This window comes from Poromitra crassiceps (genome assembly GCF_964638095.1).
Source record: "Poromitra crassiceps genome assembly, chromosome: 1".
NCBI lineage: Eukaryota > Metazoa > Chordata > Actinopteri > Beryciformes > Melamphaidae > Poromitra > Poromitra crassiceps.
In genome coordinates this window covers 47,157,362-47,176,514 of record NC_139623.1, presented here as the reverse complement: position 1 = coordinate 47,176,514, position 19,153 = coordinate 47,157,362, and the positions used below count along the sequence as shown (strand labels likewise).

Here is a 19,153-nt window from a genome sequence, read left to right as displayed (position 1 = left end):
CCCCCAACCTTTCCAACAGCTTACAGGGTCCTACCCAGTGACTGTCCAGCTTGGGGCACCGACCCTTCTTCCTCCTAGGGCTATAGACCCAGACCAGTTCCCCGGCCTGGAAATGCCTCCCCCTGGCCCTCACATCATAATTCCTCTTTTGCCTCCTACCCGCCTTCTCCTGTTGATCCCGAGCAAAGTTGTGGGCGGACTCCAACCGATCCTGGAGTCTCCTGGCATACTCTCTCCCCGGTGGAACGGCAGGAGTATCCGGCGGCCGACCAAATGCCACCTCTGCTGGGGTCCGGAGCTCCCGCCCCAGCATGAGCAGCGCAGGCGTACAGGAGGTGGACTCCTGAACAGCGGACCTGTAAGCCATGAGGACAAGAGGCAGGTGGGTGTCCCAGTCACGCTGGTGCTCTGCTGTGAGGATGGCTACTTGCTTAGCCAGCGTCCGGTTAAACCTCTCTACGAGGCCATCACTTTGCGGGTGCAGTGCTGTGGTTCGTGTTTTCCTCGTGCCCAACCGCTCACAGAGAGTTGCAAACACCCGCGACTCGAAATTCCTCCCCTGGTCGCTGTGGAGGGTCTCGGGCGCTCCGAACCTGCTGAACATTCCCTCCACCAGTGCATCCACCACCGTCCCCGCCTCTTGATCCGGCAACGCGTACGCCTTGGGCCACTTCGTGAAATAGTCCATGGCTACCAGGACGTAGCGGTTCCCCTTGTCAGAGCACGGAAACGGCCCCATCACGTCCACGGCTACCCTCTCCATGGGCGCCCCCGCGGCGAGTTGCTGGAGCAGGGCGTGTGACTGCCCTGGTGGGCCCTTGTGGGCTGCGCACAGGTCGCAGTGGCGACAAAAATCCTCCACGTCTCTTTGCATCAACCCCCAGTAAAACCCTTGACGGAGGCGGCGGATGGTTTTGTTCACCCCGAAGTGTCCCGCACCTGTGCTCCCATGGGAGCTTCTTATCACTGTCTCTCGGAGTGCTTTGGGCACCACCACCCGCCACCGGCTTTCCCCGGTGGCCGGCTCCCTCCAGGCCCTCTGTAGCACTCCTTCCTGTGTCCGCAGACACTTAAATTCGTGCCACAGGTTCTTTGTGGCGGTGGCTGCCCCTGCCACCTCCTCCGGGGGTGGTCTCCGACCCTCCTCCACCCACTGCAGGACCGGCTGCAAAGCTGGGTCTTGCTCTTGCTGTGTTCTCCATTCAGCTGCTCCGATCACCCGCAGTTCTCTGCAGATCGGCCCCGCCTCTTCATGCATGGGGCACAGCCCTGCCTCTCCCCGGCGTTCCTCCTCCTGTGCATCTCTCTTGTCGCAGTATCGACACCCCTTTGAAGCGCAAGGACGTCTGGACAGGGCGTCAGCGTTCGTGTGGCGTGCCCCGGCCCGATGTACAATTGTGAAATTGTATGCTTGTAGCTTCTCCAGCCAGCGTGCTATCTGTCCCTCCGGCTCACGAAAGGACAACAACCACTGGAGAGCGGAGTGATCAGTCCTGATGGTGAATGGCATGCCGCACAGGTGGTATCTGAAATGCTTGACAGCCGCTACCACGGCGAGAAGCTCCCGGCGCGTGACGCAGTAGTTACGCTCAGCTTTGTTAAATGTCTTACTGAAGTAGGCCACTACTCTCTCTCCATCCGGCCCCTCCTGAGCCAGTACGGCGCCCATGCCCGTGTTGCTGGCGTCCGTGTCCAAGATGAACGTCAGGGCGGAATCTGGGGGTTTGAGGATGGGCGCCTCCGTCAACGCCTTCTTAAGGGCCTCGAATGCCTCCTGGCACTCCGGTCTCCAGACGAACGTTGCGCCCTTCTCCTTCAGGCGAAAGAGGGGCTCCGCGATGCTGGAGAACCCCCGCACGAACCTCCTGTAGTAGGAGGCGAGACCCACGAAGCTCTCCAGCTGTTTTTTGGTGGTGGGGGTGGGCCACTCTCTCACCGCCTGGATCTTCTCCTCTTGAGTGCTGATGCCCTCGCCCCCGATCTTGTGCCCCAGAAACTCCACCTCCCTCCTCATAAAATGGCATTTGTCTGGATGGAGTTTCAGGCCCGCCTCCCGTATCCTCTCCAGGACCCTCCTCAACGTCCCCAGAGCCGTATGGAAAGAACCCCCGTGTGTCAAGATGTCATCAAGGTAGACAACGCATTCCCGCTGAGGAATGCCAGCCAGCACCTTCTCCATTAGTCTCTCAAAAGTGGCTGGGGCGTTGCACAATCCAAAGCTGAGGACGCAGAACTGCCACAACCCCCTCCCCGTGCGGAAGGCAGTTTTTTGTTTGGCCTCGGGGCTGAGGGGCACCTGCCAGTAGCCGCTGCGCAGATCCAGCGAGGAGAACCATTCCGAGCCAGCCACCGTGTCCAGCGACTCGTCAACGTGGGGCATCGGGTAGGAGTCCTTCTTGGTTACTTTGTTCACCTGCCTGTAATCCACGCAGAACCTCCTCTTGTTGCTCTTTTTTTTTCTTCACCATCACAACCCCTGAGGCCCAGGGGCTGTCCGATGGTTCGATGATCCCTGCCTTTAGCATCTCTTCAATTGTCCTCTCTGACTCCTCCCGGTATGCCAGGGGGACTCTGCGGGCCGGCATCCTGCTGGGCCGTGCATCCCCAGTGTTTATCTGGTGTTGCACCAGGTGTGTGCGGCCTAGATCCTCATCCGAAAGGGCGAAACTGTCCTGAAACTCTATCAGCACTTGCCACAGCTCTTCTTGCTCCCCGGGCTCTAACCCGCTACGGTTTCGCTCCCACATCTCTCTTATCGCCGCCACCCTGTCCAACCCCCCGCCCGTCTTTGGCGCTACTAGCGAAGGGGGTCCCTGTGGCGTAAAGGAGGCTGCCGTTGCCGACAGGGGCTGGCTAGTGGCCGGGGGAAGGGGCTGATCGTCGGGGGAGGGGTTGAGGGGGAGTGAGGCTGGTTGCTCGGGGACATAGCCCTGCGGGATGCTAGGGCTGGTGGGGGGGGGACTATCACTGACGGCCGGGGAAGCTGCAGCGTCCCTGCATGTCTCCGTAGTTCTCACTGCAAGTGGGCCTGTGCTCGGGGCTTGTGGGCAGGGCATCAACTTGACAGTGGGGCCGCAGGGGAAACACAGGGTGTTTTCCCCTAGGTTCATTATGCAGCGAGTAAACTTAAGAAAGTCTAAACCCAGTATGCAGTGCTCCTGCACATCTGCTACCCATACCAGGAAACTCACTGACAGTCCCCCCACGTTTATCATTACCCTTGCCCTTCCCTTCATGGGAGCCAACTCACCGGTCACTGTCCGCAGTTGCTTCACTGTAGACTCCCACCGCACTCCCTCCGGAACGAGTTCAGGATTCAGTATCGTTGCAGTGGACCCGGTGTCCACCAGGGCCACACACTGCACTCCTGCCAGGCTGACAGGGACATAGCATGACCCCAGGAGATTCCCAACCCTTGTCCACCCCACCACCATGTCCGAATCCGCGCCGTTCTCCGCTCCAGGGGAAAACTGACTTTCACTCCTCCCGCCGTGCCATTGGGCTCCTTCTGCCGATGACAGGGCAGCGTGGGACATGACGCTGGGGGCCCGCTCCGTCCCTTCTACACGAGCCCCGCGCCGTTTCCCCGCCCCCTCGCACGCTTGCGGCAGTCTCTCGCCAGATGTCCCGGTTGGTTACACTCCCAGCAGCGCCTCACGTCCAGTTGCGGTGGTGCTGCACCGGGTGGAGATTGCAGCGTCACAGCACGTATCAGCTCAGTTATCTGTCCTGTCAGCTTGTTCGCCCATGCTGGCTCCTCCTGGGCCGGGTTGTATTCCACTGTAGCCCTCACGGTGGGGGTGTCCCCCCTCGCGCTGTCCTCTGCGGCCGCCGCCCCCATGATCTCTCTCTCTGATGCTAGCTCCAACGCTTCCTGCAGCGTCCTTGGGCGTGCCAGCTCGGTCTGGGCGCGCAGCCAACCCGGGGTCAAAGCTCGAACAAACTGGTCCCTGGCGAGCTCACTCTGCACCTCTGGCAACATGTGTATATATGCCCTTCTTGATAGAGTCTCAATGTCATTAGCTAAAACACGCAGCGGCTCGCCAGGCTGTCGGCGCCTGTTACACAGTTCGGCGCGTTGTATGCTCGGCAGCTCACAATGCCCGAATCTCCTCTGCAGGGCCCCCACCAATGCTCCATAGTCCCCTCTTTCCCCTGGGCTTAGCAGTAGCAAGCATGCTAGCGCTTCATCCACTAGGCACGTAGCTAGTTTTATCCCTTTCTCTTGCCTTGTCCAGCCCTCATCAGCAGCTATCAGTTCGAATTGGGCATGAAACGCCTCCCAACTATGTTTACCAGCGTACTTCTGCGTCTTGATGGGGACCCGTCCGCCTCGGCTGCTACTCCTCTCCGGCGCCAGCTGTACCGGGTCCTCCCCGGCTCCTGCTGCTCCGTGCACGGGTCCCTGTCTGTTAGAGGGGCCCGGTTCGGCTCCGGTCTCCCTCCGCCTGAGGCTCTCCTCCACCCGTCTGTAGCTCCCCAACAAGCCCTCCTCCGCAGCATTCGTCCTCGCGGACTCCCAGGCTTCTTCCTCGTCCATCTCCCTTCTCTCCAACTTTATCCTCGGCCGAGCTCCGTTCCGCTCCATTTTTCCGCTGTTATCGCGCGAGGCGAGCGGCCAAAGTTCTTAGTCACTTGCTGACACCAATGTAATAATGCGCTCCCGGACCAGAAGGAAGGAGGAAGGAGACAAAGATCGACTTGCAATTCCGTGCATTTATTATAGTTCTAGGTCTCTGTTAACAGGCTTAGACCTACAGCCACAACACCAAGAGCATTTCCTAGCTATCTCTATCGTTAGCCGGCTTCTCTCATTCTCAGCCAAAAACACACTCTTTCCCGCCGACAAAATGGCTGCTTTCCGCTCAACCAATCCCCAGCGAGCTAGCCACCCCACATGACCCCATGTCCCCTTCAGGTGCGGTACTCTATTCACAGCCGCGTTCAAGTGCTGTGGGACACTCTCTAAAACACCCCCACAACTGAACCCCACCCTCAGACAACCCCATGTTTACTGGCAACCCCACATCGCTACAATATTTATTACGTATGACTATTTTATTTGGTCATGGGTTTCATACACTGTCTGTAATAAAACATAAGCAAAAAATCCTTGACATGAAAAAACGAGCACCACGTACTGCTGTAGACCCTGTAGTATTCCCAGCAAATATTGAAATAATAATGGTCTCAATGAAATGGGTGCAGCAGTGTCACGTGTTTAGTGTAAATTGTCACATGACCAGAGCTGTTTATTTCCTGGATGATCCATTGGGAATTATTAAAGATAGGATCGTAATAAAGATAGGACAAATATTTTTGGTAGGCTACATACTACTATCTCTATGTCACTGTACATTAGATTTAGCGAAATAATGTGCAGTGGTGCAGCCTTTGAGTTAAACTGAAGTAATTTAAAAAGTCTAGACAGCCGCCGTGCCGTCAAGGATTATGATTATGATTTCTATTATTGCTGATTTATTTCTAAATGTTACCAATCCAGAGGTCTCGACAGGTTGTTTCCCCATCTAAACAGTGACGACAATTTAACACCTGTAACTTTAAGAAGTCAGGGAGCAGGGTGCATTGCATTGCATTGCAACACCAGGGAGGGGCGTCGACTATAATAAAACAGCACCGTAAAGACTTCCTGGTTGAATGTTAAAGTAAACGGCCTCTGTCCGCATTATGTCCGCCGGTGGTGAGTGGAAGAAGAGGTGCGAGGTAGAATGGAGTCTGCAGGGCGTCGCGCTTCCCGACCGCCTCGACTGGAAGGCCGTCTATGAAGCCAAGCCGCTGGGAAGAAATTTACTGAGGAACCCTTCACCTCACGGTAGGCTACAGCGGCAGCCTACAGCACTACAACAGCACACATGGCTGTCAGACAGAGAGTGATGATGATTCCACACTGCGCAGATGTTTATCCTGACTGAGGAGTTTCAGTATTCTGTGGGGGAGTACTACTGTAGTAGTAGTGATTGAACTACATGTAACAATAGTTTAACTACATTTTGCAGTAGCTTGCTGGTAGTTCAAGACTGCATTCTTATTTGCATAGTGATTCAAGTTAGGTCTAGTTTGCAATTTTTTGTGTAAACTAAATTAATTTTGGACCATAAAGGAAAGGATTGAACCCCCCTTTTTTAACCATAAATGTATTGATCTTTTCTTACTTGATTACTTTCTACTTATTTTTACTTATCTCTTTAGAATTTACTGCAAGAGCGAATGGGAGAGAATAATTTCATTGTAAGCCTGCTTGTTAGGCCTATTACTGATCACTGAAATCCCCCCAGGATCAGTATGAAGCTCTGACACGCCTTTGGGATCAGTACTGAACACCTCTACAAACCATTAAGTCTGTTTGCAGTGCTCATTGGAGTCAAGGGTTAAAGAATACACGAAAAAAGGAAGTAGCCTATTGGTCATTGAGACACGACCACACCTTGAATACTGACAGTGTTCGGGAATCTACTTTGAAATAATAACTTTGCAAGCTACCAATTAGTTCACACTGTCTGGAAGTAGTTGAAGAGAGCAAAGCTACCCTATTCATAGTATTCCCATGATGTCACAAGCATTTTCCTACCAATATGGCGCTACAATACACAGCTCATTGGCTGTTTGTGTCATTTGATTGTAATCACCTGTTAATTGGTTACAATCTTCCTACCAAGATGGCTGTGTGGTGATGTAACAGAATATTATCAATAGGAGAAATCTAGTTTGCTTAACTAAAGCTATACAGAAAAATGTGTTCAAACTACTTTGTTAAAAGGTACCTGTGGTATGAAGTGAGGACAAAATATAAATACAAAAACGTCACATGCCAGCAAAAAATGCCACCCAATTGAGTTTATTGCAAAAAGTCGCCACTTGTTCACAGGTCATACATAAACAAACAAAAAAATGTCAGCTTTGCCTTTGTATTCATCTTATTCACCATGCCCACTTTCTCTCTCTTCCGCGTTACACGCAATTGTATTTGTTCTTCCGGTTCAGCGCTAGTTGGTGGCCAATTTCAAAACAAAACGTCACTATAATAATGAATGAAGTTTGGCAACATTCTCACTGCCAGTAGCCTACAGTAGGGTTTGACAGATAGCTAGTCCGACCGGTGTCAGCACAGCCGGTGTCAGCACAGCCCAGTCCTCGCTGCTCGTTAAATATTTCCAATAGGCGTTATTCTGATAAACTGGTCACATATGTGTTATGTTCTCACCCGAAAAATATTAAAACTTTAAAACAGTTTGGGTTTTTTTTAGCTTGAAAACAGCTTTTTGGCAAGTCTAAAATGACTACAGTAGGGGTGATCTACTTCCGTGTCTAAAACCAGAAAAACGATTACAAAATGACGTCATGCAGAAGCGTCCTTGTATGGGCAAAGAATAAGGTGAATACCCAGATTGAGGGGATTTCAGCCATTGGCTGTAGCAGTTAGCCAGGTAACTTCTAAAATAGCATGCAACAACTTCTCTGAACGTTTTAAATAGCAGTTAGCCAGGTAACTTCTAAAATAGCATGCAACAACTTCTCTGAACATTTTAAATAGCAATCATTTATTGCCATAGTCCTGGTCGGGTTTAACTGTCCAATAGTTATCCAGAGGGGCGTCAATGTTCAATACAGATACCTGAGAGTCTTCCTCCTATTGCTTTTTGTTGGACACACTATTTACACTCCAGTACATCACTGGCTACTGAGTAGCAGTGGTAGGCCTACATCAGGGCTTTCAATGCGATTACAGGCTCTTTTTATGCTTCATGTGTATTGGACATGATCTCACATGGCAATATAGGTAACAATAAATATACAAATAGGTGAATACATTTGGATGCAGTGATGTCTGAGAGATCCAGTGACCTGTGTTCATCTGTGTGGAAAAAAATAAAAAATACAAGCACGAATTCGCAGTAGCTGTGTGACCACATAGGAGAATTTACCAAATGCAGGATGGTAGGGGCAGCCCACCCTACACACTCACACTCACACACACACACACACACACACACACACACACACACGGTGTGGGCGGAGGCGAGTAAACTTGCGGTGGAAGCAGACTACTGAATCAGGTCGAGACGAGTAAAGCCGAGTTGAGACGAGCTGTGTGGCTGTAGCTCAGGAGGTAGAGCGGGTCGTCCACTAATCGCTTTGGATAAAAGAGGTCGGGGGTTTGACTCCCGCCTCCTCCAGTCTGCATGTCGAAGTGTCCTTGGGCAAGATACTGAACCCCAAATTTGCTCCTGATGGTGTGCCAGCACCCTGCGTGGTAGCCTGCCGCCATCGGTGTTTGAATGGCTAAATGTACCTACTGACTGTAAAGCGCTTTGGATAAAAGCGCTATATAAATGCCGGCCATTTTACTATGCATTACCATGCAGTGGAAATTAGCCCATTAGTATAATATAATAATCTTTCCAATGGGACCATATACATGCTTTGCTTATCAGAGGCTAAGGAGCATCCCAAAATGCACAGGTGTACTGGACTAACACTATAAAAATCATGTGATTTTCTTTTTTGAAGAAAAATCACTTGTCTTTGTTGTATGTACAGTCTGTACATACCACAGTGGGGTTATGGTCGCTACAGTAGGTGTGGTGTCTTTTACAGTTGTCCTTTGCCTTGCCTTGCACAGGATTGAGTAAGGACACTCCCCCTCCCGAACCCGAGGTGACCGGTGTGCCCAGAGATGAACCGCCACGCTTTGAACCCGAAGGTGAGACAGAGGAGAATACAGTACAGTATGTGTGAAGATGAGACAGAGGAGAGAACAGTATGTGTGAAGGTGAGACAGAGGAGAGAACAGTATGTGTGAAGATGAGACCGAGGAGAGAACAGTATGTCTGAAGGTGAGACAGAGGAGAGAACAGTATGTGTGAAGGTGAGACAGAGGAGAGAACAGTATGTGTGAAGATGAGACCGAGGAGAGAACAGTATGTGTGAAGGTGAGACAGAGGAGAGAACAGTATGTCTGAAGGTGAGACAGAGGAGAGAACAGTATGTGTGAAGGTGAGACAGAGGAGAGAACAGTATGTCTGAAGATGAGACAGAGGAGAGAACAGTATGTGTGAAGGTGAGACAGAGGAGAGAACAGTATGTGTGAAGATGAGACCGAGGAGAGAACAGTATGTCTGAAGGTGAGACAGAGGAGAGAACAGTATGTGTGAAGGTGAGACAGAGGAGAGAACAGTATGTGTGAAGATGAGACCGAGGAGAGAACAGTATGTCTGAAGGTGAGACAGAGGAGAGAACAGTATGTCTGAAGGTGAGACAGAGGAGAGAACAGTATGTGTGAAGATGAGACCGAGGAGAGAACAGTATGTGTGAAGGTGAGGAGAGAACAGTATGTGTGAAGGTGAGGAGAGAACAGTATGTGTGAAGGTGAGGAGAGAACAGTATGTGTGAAGGTGAGACAGGAGAGAACAGTATGTCTGAAGGTGAGACAGGAGAGAACAGTATGTCTGAAGGTGAGACAGAGGAGAGAACAGTATGTCTGAAACAATGGTCTGAAGGTGAGACAGAGAGAACCGTATGTCTGAAGCAAGCGTCTGAAGGTGAGACAGAGGAAAGAACAGTATGTGTGAAGGTGAAACAGAGGAGAGAACAGTATGTCTGAAGGTGAGACAGAGGAGAGAACAGTATGTATGAAGCAAGGGTCTGAAGGTGAGACAGAGGAGAGAACAGTATGTCTGAAGGTGAGACAGAGGAGAGAACAGTATGTGTGAAGGTGAGACAGAGGAGAGAACAGTATGTCTGAAGGTGAGACAGAGGAGAGAACAGTATGTCTGAAGGTGAGACAGAGGAGAGAACAGTATGTGTGAAGGTGAGACAGAGGAGAGAACAATATGTCTGAAGGTGAGACAGAGGATGAGAACAGTATGTCTGAAGCAAGGGTCTGAAGGTGAGACAGAGGAGAGAACAGTATGCCTGATGGTGAGACAGGAGAGAACAGTATGCCTGATGGTGAGACAGGAGAGAACAGTATGCCTGATGGTGAGACAGGAGAGAACAGTATGTCTGAAGGTGAGACAGGAGAGAACAGTATGCCTGATGGTGAGACAGGAGAGAACAGTATGTGTTAAGATGAGACAGGAGAGAACAGTATGTCTGAAGGTGAGACAGGAGAGAACAGTATGTCTGAAGGTAAGACAGAGGAGAGAACAGTATGTGTGAAGGTGAAACAGAGGAGAGAACAGTATGCCTGATGGTGAGACAGAGGAGAGAACAGTACAGTATGTCTGACAATGGAAAAAGAAATGAAGTTTGTTCAAGCAATACATCAATCTGACTGAACCCTGGACGACTTCACCAGGCGACTTCACCGGCTGGACGACCAGCAGGGAAGACCTCCCCGAAGACACAAGCGACATCCCACCAGGCGTCGTCGTCTGCCACCTACCCCAGTACAGGTGAGTGTTACCTTTATCAGAGATCAACCACACCCCTGCTTATAATGGGCATTACCAGTAAGCATCAGCTTCCACCACCTAGCCCCTCTGCATATATATATATATATATATATATATATATATATATATATATATATATATAGACTCAGAAGCTCTGAACCATAGACGGTATGAAAATATGGACAGAGCCACCGTGATGTCACTCATTCATTTCTGGACTCTTGTGTTGGAGCCTTGAGTTTTGCATTGCTCAACACTTGGTTATAGGCTATAGCAGTGATACTCAACTGGCGGCCCGCGGGCCGCATGTGGCCCGCGATGGTTTTTTTTTTTTGTATATATATTATATATATATATATTAGGGGTGTCAAAAATAATCGATTATAAGATGCATCGCGATGCGGACCTGCACGATATATGTATTGTATTGTATAATTATAATTGATTGTATAATCAAATAAAATATAATGGAAGTACATGCAGTTGTTTATTTTAATTATGGATCATAATACAATGCAATTCTAAATGCACTTTTATTTTAAAAGTAGCCACACAGTGAGAAAAAAGAAAGTGAGAAAAAAAATCATGTATTCGGGAAAAAAAGTGATTAATCGATTTAAGATGCATCGCGATGCATCGAGATGCATCGATAATCGTTATCGAATCGAATCGTAGCCCTCTGAATCGTAATCGAATCGTGAGGCCAGTGAAGATTCACAGCCCTAATATATATATATATATATACTGTATATATATATATATACTGTATAATATATATATATATACTGTATAATATATAATATATAATATATATACTGTATAACATTGTTCACATATGAAAATGGACATTATGTCCATGTGCATTTTGGGCGTTTCTCAGGGGTTTCGTTTCACTCTCGTCTGCCTCTCTGCCCTCAGCTGGTTTTCCATGGAGCAGCTTGTGGACCTGAAGGCAGAGGGCCTGTGGGAAGAGCTGCTAGATGGTTTTCAACCTAACATAGTCATCCAAGACTGGTGGGTTAACCTTAAGCCCCCCCCACTCACACACACACACAGACACACACACACACACACACACACACACACCACGTCCCATGATAGCGGAGTGTTTGTGATTACATAGCCTATCACTGTGACCTTATCAACTGTGTTAGCACAATGTGTTGACTTGATGCAAGTCACCATGTACACTATGTGTTTTACAGCCTGTGCATTTGTAAGTGTGTCATGTAGGTTTGCCACATGTAAATGGCGGGATGGTTTAGGGTGGGCATTCGTTATCAGCTTGTATGTTAAGGTGACCAGACGTCCCCGATTTCCGGAGGCGGTCCCCGTTTTGGGCTGTCCCCGAGAATGTCCCCGATTTTCTACTCCTGGTCCGTGGTCGACATTGCTGCCTTTCAGAGGCTCTAGCGGGCTAATTTTTAAAGGTATAATGAAGACTTATATCAGACGAAAATATAAGACCTACAGCCACCATTGGCCCTAACCATGTCATGCTACATTCATTTAGTGCAATCTCCAAATGTCAAAAGTTTTTTGTATCAAATCAGAGCATGAATTTTTCTATGGTGTTCCTCGAGGTCTTAAGCTGCGTTCACACCGACCTATTAAAGTTTTTCGCTGGCAACGAGTTTACATACAAAGTCAATGCAAACGAGCGATTGAGCGTATATTCGCCCGGGAGAAAAATCGCTGGGCGTCCGAGCGACAGAGAAAGAGCGATAGGGAGAAAGTTTGCTTGTCGCTCGAGATGAAATATCCCAACTCGAGCGAAATTACGCTGGCATCAGTCGCTCACTGTTCAACGTTGATTGGCTGATGTGTGAGAGAGTCAAGGATCACACTGGCTTGGAACAAACCGCTGGTTTATTGTGTGGCAACCGGTGGCAACAAACCACATTGACAGCTGATTGACAGGCTGAGAGCTGACATGAAGTGAAGTCTGTACTACCGGGATAGATACGCAAGCTCGCGTACACAACTACGGTGGCTCGTAGTGGACAAATATCACGACATTGCGTAACGTTATAGCCCCCAGATGTCCGTCAATTATTGTGTCTGTTGACGAGCGATTTAAACAGAGCGACAGAGCGATTCCAAAGGGTTGAATCAAGCGACAGAGAGAAAAATAAATATCTCGGTGTGAACACAGCTTTAATGTGGTATTTTGGAGGGATATCATTTGGCCTGCACCATAGTTTATTACAGTACGATGGCCAAAATACATGAAACCATAATTGCCCCCCCCCCCCTTTTTTTTTTCTCTTTTCCCAGAGATAATAACATAATGGATATTTTAAAATGTCCCCGATTTTCATTTCAGAAATCTGGTCACCTTATGTATGTATGTATGTATGTATGTGAAGATATGGAAGAAAATGGCTACGGCTATACAAACTTAACTATGATTGGGTAGCAAATACCAACCCACCAATTGCACTCTCACACACACAAACGAGCCTCCTTTGAGCCAATAGGAAGAGAGAGCACTCATCAGACTAACTCATTCATTACATAAATCACCCATTGACGTGAGTTTAAGGGGATTCATCAACAAATGTCCTTAATCAATAAAGCAGTGAATAATCTTCTAACACCAAATGATTTGGGGGAGTTTAAAAAAAGGCCAACAGGCTGAAGGGTTCCGAATTTTAACCATTATCTTCATGCATGGTTTTTAAAATCCGAACACTGAAGACACTACAGAAGGATGAGATACTTCAATTAAAATGTCCAACACATCTGTCAGTTGATGGTGCTCCGACTCTGCTAGACACAAAACTGTCATGTTGGGAATGACAACCAAAGCTCAACCTGTTATGATCTGTATCAACATAACTTTGTGTTAATATTTCAGGTTTTGGCTACTTATATATATATATATATATATATATATAGTGAACATGTGTGTTGTCAGGTATGAGGAGAGCCAGCTGCACAAGTACATCTACCAGTTGCGTGTGAAGCTGCTGGGCGCCGACAAAAAAACCGTGATCTCAGAACACACCGCCAACCCCAAAGAGGACTGCAGGGTTTACTCACACACCTGGAAGGAGGTACGCTATAGACCAAATCACTGATGTCTGCAGGGTTTACTCACACACCTGGAAGGAGGTACGCTATAGACCAAATCACTGATGTCTGCAGGGTTTACTCACACACCTCGAAGGAGGTACGCTATAGACCAAATCACTGATGTCTGCAGGGTTTACTCACACACCTGGAAGGAGGTACGCTATAGACCAAATCACTGATGTCTGCAGGGTTTACTCACACACCTGGAAGGAGGTACGCTATAGACCAAATCACTAATGTCTGCAGGGTTTACTCACACACCTGGAAGGAGGTACAGTATGCTATAGACCAAATCACTGATGTCTGCAGGGTTTACTCACACACCTGGAAGGAGGTACAGTACACTATAGACCAAATCACTGATGTCTGCAGGGTTTACTCACACACCTGGAAGGAGGTACACTATATACCAAATCACTAATGTCTGCAGGGTTTACTCACACACCTGGAAGGAGGTACGCTATAGTCCAAATCACTGATGTCTGCAGGGTTTACTCACACACCTGGAAGGAGGTACGCTATAGACCAAATCACTGATGTCTGCAGGGTTTACTCACACACCTGGAAGGAGGTACAGTACGCTATAGACCAAATCACTGATGTCTGCAGGGTTTACTCACACACCTGGAAGGAGGTACAGTACGCTATAGACCAAATCACTGATGTCGCTCACACACCTGGAAGGAGGTACGCTATAGACCAAATCACTGATGTCGTGTCAACAGCAAAAGTCACTTCCGGCTAGACACTTGCCGATTGATTTGAATTGTGGAGATATCACAAACTTGTGTATTGTTTATTTCTGTTGTCATTTTCAGCCGTCACTGTAACGTTAAAGAGATATACCCTAGTAACTAGCTAGGGTATACGTATATCTCTAGGGCCTAGTTAAACACGGTGGTCCGACCGATCTGACGTTTGGCTGTGCTTATTTTATGTATTGTGTTGATAAACCAAATCTACCTAATGGCTGGCTCACACTACAGGATTTTCGGGCCGATTTATGCCCGATTCACCCCTTCCGAGAATCTGAGGAGAAATCTGGCCTGGCAGCTTGCCAAGCTTGGTCGGGCTCGACGTTCGGCACCGATTATCTTGTAGTGTGAGCTGTTTGCAGATCCAATCTTAACCCTCCCGATCTGCTCACAGCCTCATCGGGGCTGTCCCGATCATATCAAACATGTTTGATATTTAGGACTGAAAATCTGCGCTAATACATCATCCGGTAACACTTTACAATAATGTACACAAATACTATAGTAGTTACTAGTAAACTAACCATTAACTAATAGCCAGTTAATGAGTAGCTAATGAAAAATTTGGCATTAGTCAATCACTAGTTAATCATAGTTAATGAGTAGGTAGTCATTAGTTAATGATTAGTATCTAATTTCCTGAGTAGAGTAGTTAATCATTACCTAATGATTACTAAATGTCAGCTCGTGAATAGAGTAGTTAATCATTACTTAATGATTCCAAAATGTCAGCTCGTGAATAGAGTAGTTAATCAAATACTACTTCATGTCCAAGTAGGTATGTTTCATCCAAATACTACTTATGTCTAAGTACTTGTAAGTACTTGGACAGAAAGTAGTATTTGGGTGGAATATACCTTTAAACTATAATACTTGGTCTCCGGCTCTACATTCGATAGTATGGCTCTAACAAGCAACAGGCTGGTTAGCTCAGATGGTAGAGAACCAGACTTACAATTTAACAATCTTGGGGTTCAGGGTTCGAATCTCACCTGGAGGGAGTGTTTATTTGATAAGGATATCTTTCACTTTATATTAGGGTGCAAAAAGAGTAACAAATGGACAGGTAATGATTCAGTACTCATAAACTACAGAGTATGATGCACCACTTTACAATAGGGTACACAAAAAGAGTAACTAATGGACAGGTAATAATTAAGTAATGATTCAGTATTCATAAACTACTGAGTATGTGGCACCACTTTACAATATGGTACACAAAAAGACTATCTAATAGACAGATAATAATTAAGTAATGATTCAGTATTCATAAACTACTGAGTATGATGCACCACTTTACAATAGGGTACACAAAAAGAGTAACTAATGGACAGGTAATAATTAAGTAATTAAGTAATGAATAACTAACAATTAACTATATACTCCCAAACTGACCATTGACTAACCATTAACTAATGAGTAATTACTCTACTAAGGAACTAACAACTAATCATGAACTAATTATTAACTACTATACTCACAATGTGACCTTAACTAATGATTAACTAATGATTAACTAATACATTCACGCACTGACATTTTGGAATCATTAAGTAATGATTAACTACTCTATTCACGAGCTGACATTTTGGAATCATTAGGTAATGATTAACTACTCTACTCAGGAAATTAGATACTAATCATTAACTAATGACTACCTACTCATTAACTATGATTAACTAGTGATTGACTAATGCCAAATTTTTCATTAGCTACTCATTAACTGGCTATTAGTTAATGGTTAGTTTACTAGTAACTACTATAGTATTTGTGTACGTTATTGTAAAGTGTTACCCATCATCCTGCTGCTGCGCGAGACTCCCGTCAATCGGTAATTGACGCGGCTCATTTGATGCGCTGCACTGCAGGCATCAGATAGGCTACCAAATACCAACAGCACAGAACCATGAGGATTTGGGGGAAAATGTCACTAATTTATATCACAATGAATGACCAATGAAGTTGTGTTGAAGACCAATGAAGTTGTTATATCGTAGTTTTGAGCCCCTGCCAGTCAGAAGCTGTAATCTCCTACCTGTCTATCGAGCAGTGTGGGGAAAAAAGGCATTGCTGCTGCGGGAAGCAATCCAGTCTATCCAAACTTTTGCCGATCTCATCATGGCATGCAGCAGGGGAATATATTTTGGTAGCCCATGTGTTTGTGTTCTCACTTGTACAGACAATAGAGTCGCGTTGTTTACACGCATGCTAACTAGCGTGAGATTCATTTGTTTGGCGAGACGGGCATGAAAATGAGGAAACGAGAGAGAGAGGTGAGGTGGGGGCGGAGCGCTTTGGTCACTGCTGGAACCCCAAAAACGAGTATGGCCGGGCATCAAGGTGATTATCCTGCCGATAATCTTAATAATATCCTGTAGTGTGTGGTGCGCCACATTTACAAATCTTGTAGTGTGTGCATGTTTGAGATTCTAGGGAAGATAATCTGGGAAGATTCTCCTGTAGTGCGTGTCACAGCCAGATTTCAAAATCGGCTAGGATTGTCAGAATCCTGTAGTCTGAGCCCAGCTTAACGTGACATCTCATCGCCAGTCAGACTAACTGCTAGTTTTGGGTGAACTCAAGCTGTATCATTTTTATTCTGTGGCTCAACAGGTAAAATGAGGTAAATGAGATATGAAAGCATCAAACCTGAATTTTGTACTGAACATTTTCTCTTTATCTCAGTTGTTCCCCACCTCTGTCTGCTCCGCTCCATTAAAGGGACAGCTCACCCTAAAATCCAAAATACATACAGTATATTCCCTCTCACCTGTAGTGCTATTTATCCATCCATATCGTGTTGTGTTAGTTGCCTGAGTTTTGGAGATATCTGTTGCAGAGTTTCTGCCTTCTCTCCAATACAATGGAACTGGATGGCACTCGGCTTGTAGTGCTCAAAGTGCCAAAGAAATACATTTGAAAAACTCAACAGCAATGTCTCTTTCCAGAAATCATGACCCCTCATGATACTCAAGAGAATCCACAGACCTTGTTATGAGCAGTTTCATGGAGGAACTATTTTCTTTTGACAGAACTACAGCCGCTAGCTGCTAGGTAGTTCCTACATGAGACTGCAAAAGAAAATAGTTCCTACATTAAACTGCTCACAACAAAGTCTGTGCATTATTTTGAGTAACCGGGTCATGATTTCTGGAAAGAGACAATGCTGTTGAGTTTTTCAAATGTATTTTTTTGGTGCCCTCGAGCACTACAAGCCGAGTGCCATCCAGTTCCATTGTATTCAAGAGAAGGCAGACATCTCTGCCGCCGATATATCTAAAACTCAGGCAACTATCCCAAAACGATATAGATGGATAAATAGCACTATCGGTGAGAGGGAAAATATGTATTTTGGATTTTAGGGTGAGCTGTCCAATTAAATTGTATGTACATGACGCAGGCATTGTCTCCCCAGACGTTATTGTAAACAAACGTTGATTCTGTCTATACTGGGCCCTTTGACAGTGACTTTATGGAAAACAGTGTGCTCTGAAATTCACTGTTATCTCTCTGCCGGCCTGTAGGTGGCACATGTGTTCTCCGGCTACGGCCCCGGGGTGAGGTACGTCCACTTCCTGCACCGCCTGAAGAACCAGTTCATGGTGGAGTTTTTCCCCACACTGTTCACCGGCAGCTCAGTGATCGTCAGACCAACCGGATTAAACTGCTAAGGCCCAACCCCCACTGGACAACGAAGGCAATGTAGACGAAGTGGTCAATTATGTTTAATTTGGTTCAGTGCAGGTTTACGGTCATTACAGAGTGTCCAATCAGCAATAATTACCAGTCGCGGCGGCGCGTGGCTGGTATTGTTTTCACCTTGTGAGTTTGTGTGTGTGTTCTTTATATGTCTGTCTGTCTCTGTCTGTCTGTCTGTCTGTCTGTGTCTGTCTTGTCTTGTCTGTGTTTGTCTGTCTCTGTCTGTCTCTGTCTGTCTGTCTGTCTGTCTGTGGACAGATTTTGTGAACGCAATAGCATCATACTGTGCAAGGTGCAGTCATGAAACTTTATGAGTGTAGATGAGATCACAATAAAAAAGGATTGTGAAGATGGGTATGGTCCAAGCAAGGACCACACTCCCCCCAATTTACGCCCCTGGCCCACATTCACTTTAAGTTGCCGGCTCCACGGCTGGTGTGATCCTATCACAAGATGGTATCTAGTTTACTTTGCTTTAGAATGCTGGATGTCTAATTAGATTTTTTCTTTTTGCATTTACTTTTGGTCATTTTGAAAGAAAAAAGACGGGGAAAATAGTGCCTTTTTGCAGCAATGTTAACAAATTCTTTCTTAACAACTATCACAAAATTTGAAAGATTTCATACCCGAAACCCCCCAAGGCTAAAGAGGTAGCCTACACTTCAAGATAATTAAATTCCCCCCTCTAGTGAATTTTTGGAAGATGTGAGTTCATGGAAGATAGAAATATAGCCTATAATTTTAACAAATAATTTTAATATTTTGGCAACATATTATATACACAAATAAATATTGCATAACACAACCCTGTTTAACAGGTTTTAAAAACTAACAAGTAAGTACAACTAATAAGTAACATTTTCCAAAATTGTGAAGAAGAAAAAAGAAAAGAGCATGAATGCCCAAAAATGACACTTTTTATTTGCACAGTATGAAGTAATTTAACCCCTGGAATGGATATATTGTTCTTTGCCACCACCACCACCCCTTTAATTTAGGCTCTTTTCGATCTTTGTCTTGTTTCTGTTTTCTCTATTTCCTTTTGATTATTGTCTTTGATAGCCTGCTGTACTCAGCTTACTCTGGTGATATAACTGCTATTGTTGTATATTTGAAGACTAATAACAAAAACTCAAATGTGGTTCCTCTAGTGGTGCAATGGAATTCAATTAAGTAAAAACATACAATAAAATGGCCTTGTTATGT

The 19,153-nt window shown here is 46.4% G+C and overlaps 1 protein-coding gene across 1 annotated transcript; it reads left to right on the top strand.

The window, feature by feature from the left end:
* The first annotated feature begins 5,631 nt into the window (after positions 1-5,631).
* nccrp1 (P1, F-box associated domain containing) lies at positions 5,632-19,134 on the top strand. The gene is made up of 6 exons (XM_083642701.1): positions 5,632-5,833; positions 8,642-8,722; positions 10,319-10,415; positions 11,334-11,429; positions 13,336-13,474; positions 17,773-19,134. Exons 1-6 carry the CDS (start codon positions 5,689-5,691, stop codon positions 17,917-17,919), a joined length of 705 nt encoding a protein of 234 aa, XP_083498827.1. The 5' UTR covers positions 5,632-5,688; the 3' UTR covers positions 17,920-19,134.
* Positions 19,135-19,153: the final 19 nt, after the last annotated feature.